Raw genomic sequence first — 4,085 nt, forward strand, 5'->3', positions numbered from 1 at the left:
CATGCTATACTTCAGGCATTGTTTGAAAGACATCCCAAGTCTCCATGGATTAACTCAAAAGTATGGTAGCATTTTTTCTTCTTGCAGAAAAGAAGGACCACTGCTGTAGATACTTGTTTACCTCCAGAAAACTCTGGAAATTAGCTTCTACAGACATTATGCAATGTTCATTTTAACATTTCTACCTACCTTTGTATTATACACACTACAAACATTGATAGGGAGTCATTTTACCTCATTCCAACAAATATATTAAGTGAAAAATACATAAATTGACAACAAGTTCGAATTTACCTTTTAGGGGAGGATATAGAATTTTCTAGCCCAAAGACTTTATGAAGCTCATAACAATAGTAGGGAGATCCAGTTTTCAAAATATCTCTTCCTCAAGTTGTTAATTGCTTCCAGTAGGTTGCAGTCATTCAGAATTTCTCACTTTGTCACATCCCATTTTTGGGAGTTGTCACAGTCAATGCCCTGCCTTATCCTGAGTTTTTATTTGTTCATCCCCAGACTTGGTATATGCAATCTACACCTCTTTAGCTATGTTTCATGCACCAGAGTTTAGTTCTTAAAATGTCTGGTTCTTGTGTTATAGCACCAACTTTGTCCAAAAAATCATGTGACATTACTTTTGATCAGTTAGTGTATATTTGCATTTTAGAATTAATTGAAATGACAACAACTTAACTGACTTTCACAAGACTTTCACGATCATCACGCAGACCTGAAAACCACTTATCCAACCCCAAAAAAATTCCTCTCACCTCGATCCCTCTACAAAAATTATGATTGTTCGCGCAAAAGTTCAGTTCGATTGCCAGATGGATAGTAAATGGAAATGATCCAAGTGGTTTCTTCTCTCCACCTTGATGAAGATATCAATTTTTTGGAAGGGCACCCTGCTCAGATGCAGTGAAAGAAGGATCAAGGTGGAAATTGTTGGACTAGCAGCTGCGTATCTCACTTGATCATTTGCCGAAATTTAAAACAGTTCTTTACAACATTCTGACAAGGGGGAATGGTTACAAGTGTACATGCCGGATATACATGAGCAAAGTAATAAAAAGAACAGCATGAATTCCCACTCACCAGCTGTCCCCCTCACACAATCGCGAACACACATCTCGAATCGGGATGTCCACAATCCTCACAATGATCGACATATTACTCTCGTTCTCCCTCCACACAATAATCCTCTGGCGCATGCTCCCTTCACGATCTTTGCACTATCCCTCTTCATAGAAGTGCCCAGCACAATGGTGGGAAGCATAGACACATTGGTGCACCCAATTTGCATTCCTGGAAATTGTATTGCTCAGTATATGCGCTCGGGTGAGATGAGGTGAGGTCATGAAATTGGAGCTGAAGACAGACAGATACACGGTACACCTTCTGGCAATAAGGGTCACAAGAGAGATAACAGGCTTGGAGCAAGCAAAAAAAGAGAAGACAAGTGGCTGAAGAGGGACAGAGAAAGACACAGAGAAATGGAAGGGAGACGAATGGTAATCTCACTTCCTGATGTTTTGTTGACACGAGGCTTGGCCTCGTCGCCGACTCCGACTGAATCCTTGTTGAGCCCATTTAAGAATGAGTAGAGAAAGCTGTTTCTAGCTCTTCTTCAACGTCAGTGCCTTGGTCTGCGTGGCCCGAGTTGTCGAAAGGTGTCTCAACGCTCAAACGAGGGCATGGGAATCATGGGTTTCATGGGAATGTCCTATATGTCGGAAAACTTGCCGCTGGCATGTCTATCGGCAGACAGGGAGGGAATCACGATGGAGGCATACTGCCTGGCATTGGGCCTTGCGCAGAGACGAAAGCCGTTAGAAAGCATGTGGCGACGGGTGGTCTGTGTGCATCTTTGACCAACCAAGTGCAAGCGCCAACTCCCAAGTGCTCAGTGCTCAGTACTCAGCACTCAGCACTCATCTTTCTCATCCATTCTCTGGTTGGACTTAAAGCTCAAGCTTAAGCCCTCGCTCGACTGGACAGAGCATGGAAGTCCAACCGTCCCAGGCTGATACATCACTTCACATAGGGATTCATTCCAGCGGATTCCCTTGGCCACCAATCACGCCCTATGATGTTCTTTTCCTTGTAATAATAATCAGTTTTGGCATTGCAAAAGCTGTGACAGCTTCCAGCAGTGTAACTATCGTGCCCACCACCCTAGAATGGGTCGGTAGTGTCATCATCTTCCTCTTGTAAGTCCTCTTCTCACAACCCAATTCTACGCATCTGACATATGTAGGTTCTACATGATTGGATGGTACAAGTCTCATGAACCAAAAGCCAAATAGTTGGAATGGTTCTTCAACACGAAGTCACAGCACTTTCCCCACAATCTACGCAGGATAACTTTGGATCCTACAAATGAACGGCTGGCTTTGGAAACACCAATCGTCACGGGAAACAGGATTTTCGTTACTATTTCTGTTGTATGTTTCAGCGTGTCAAAGGCGATTGTCACTTATCGTGGGCTCCCCATGCCAGCCAACACTCTTGACTGGGTCTTCACAATTGTATTTTCATCTTTGTGAGTAGCTCTCTCTTCCTCTCAAGCAAAGTAGAAAGTCCTCATGTTTTGGTAGAACATACTGTCTTGAAATGTACCAAGATGAAGCTGCCTATGCTTGGCCGTCCGTCTTCCAGACCAACTATCAGCCTTCTCTCTATTCAGGTTTGTGACATGGCAAGTATCAAGCTATCTCTCTCACCCAGTGTACAGGAACGACCTTTCTTGTAGTAACACTTATAACCTCTTCCACTATGATCATTTCTGGGTACTTTCTTGTCCTTCTTTGGAACTGGGTCCCCAAAAAGCCACCCACGGAGCTACCTTTGCCCCCTTCTCTTGACTATATCCATTTCATCAGCTGTAAAACCCTGCTGTGCTGCTTTACAACATTTGGAGGCATATCCGCAACTTTCAATCCCATGCAGAGCTTTTTGAGACTAATTCGGCGATCCGTGCTTGTCTGTGTTGCCTTTACGTCTCGCTTTCTTAACGCGATGTCAATTACAATCACAGCTTGGGGTTCCGTGTTACACCTCTTTAGGTCCCTTGGACAGGCGGCGTCCTCGGCGCTCATTCGTGTTGGCTTCATCCCTCTTTTCTGAATTGCGACAGAATCTCTGTCCGAAACTATGTTTTCTCAAAGAATAGCCCAACTTTGTGAGTGGACATTCATCACATTATATGCATCGCTTATTCCTTTGCCGTCACAGTCAAGAGGATTAGCTTTTTATCCTGCTTCGGCCTTTTGCTTAGCTTTGTCCTCACCATAGTTACATCAATTGCCCCCGTTGGGCTGTGGATCCCCACCACAGCTCTGTATTGTTTCACCAACTTTCCCTGTATAATTCGCCTATATTTCACCCTCGCCTTGATGTCGATGAGCATTGCTTCCGGCGCAATCTTCGTCGGAATTTTGTATTCCACTGAACAACCCAACGCTTCATGAAGTGACCTCCTGCATTGTTAACGTCACATTGGCACCGTTGTCATTAGTGGTTTATTATACATGATTTACACTAACTGGGCAAAAAGATTGTCCGATCATTTTTTGGACAAAGTTGGTGCTATAACACAAGAATCAAACATTTTGAGAACTAAGCTCTAGTGTATAAAATATAGCTAAGGAGGTGTAGATTGTATATACCAAGTCTGGGGATGAACAATTGAAAGCTCAGGATAAGGCAGGGAATTGACTGTGACAAGTGCCAAAAATGGGATGTAACAAAGTGGGAAATTCTGAATGACTGCAACCTACTGAAAGCAATTCACAACTTGAGGAAGAGATATTTTGAACACTGGATCTCCCTGCTATTGTTATGAGTTTCATAAAGTCTCTGGGCTAGAAAATTTTATATCCTCCTCTAAAAGGTAAATTTGAACTTATTCTCCATTTTATGTATTTTTCACCCAATATATTTGTTGGAATGAGGTAAAATGACTCCCTATTGCTGTTTGTAGTGTGTATAATACAAAAGGTAGGTAGAAATGTTAAAATGAACATTGCATGATGTCTGTAGAAGCTAATTCCCAGAGTTTTTCTGGAAGTAAACAAATATCTACAACA

The 4,085-nt window shown here is 42.7% G+C and overlaps 1 protein-coding gene across 1 annotated transcript; it reads left to right on the top strand.

Moving 5' to 3' along the window:
• Positions 1 to 1,259: 1,259 nt before the first annotated feature.
• LACBIDRAFT_333764 (uncharacterized protein) lies at positions 1,260 to 3,123 on the top strand (the record flags this gene model as incomplete). Its single annotated transcript, XM_001888407.1, has 7 exons — positions 1,260 to 1,335; positions 1,618 to 1,854; positions 2,141 to 2,207; positions 2,255 to 2,272; positions 2,453 to 2,539; positions 2,595 to 2,683; positions 2,750 to 3,123. 7 exons carry the CDS (start codon positions 1,260 to 1,262, stop codon positions 3,121 to 3,123), a joined length of 948 nt encoding a protein of 315 aa, XP_001888442.1.
• Between the last annotated feature and the right edge of the window lie 962 nt (positions 3,124 to 4,085).

Source organism: Laccaria bicolor, genomic scaffold (assembly GCF_000143565.1).
Source record: "Laccaria bicolor S238N-H82 LACBIscaffold_55 genomic scaffold, whole genome shotgun sequence".
NCBI lineage: Eukaryota > Fungi > Basidiomycota > Agaricomycetes > Agaricales > Hydnangiaceae > Laccaria > Laccaria bicolor.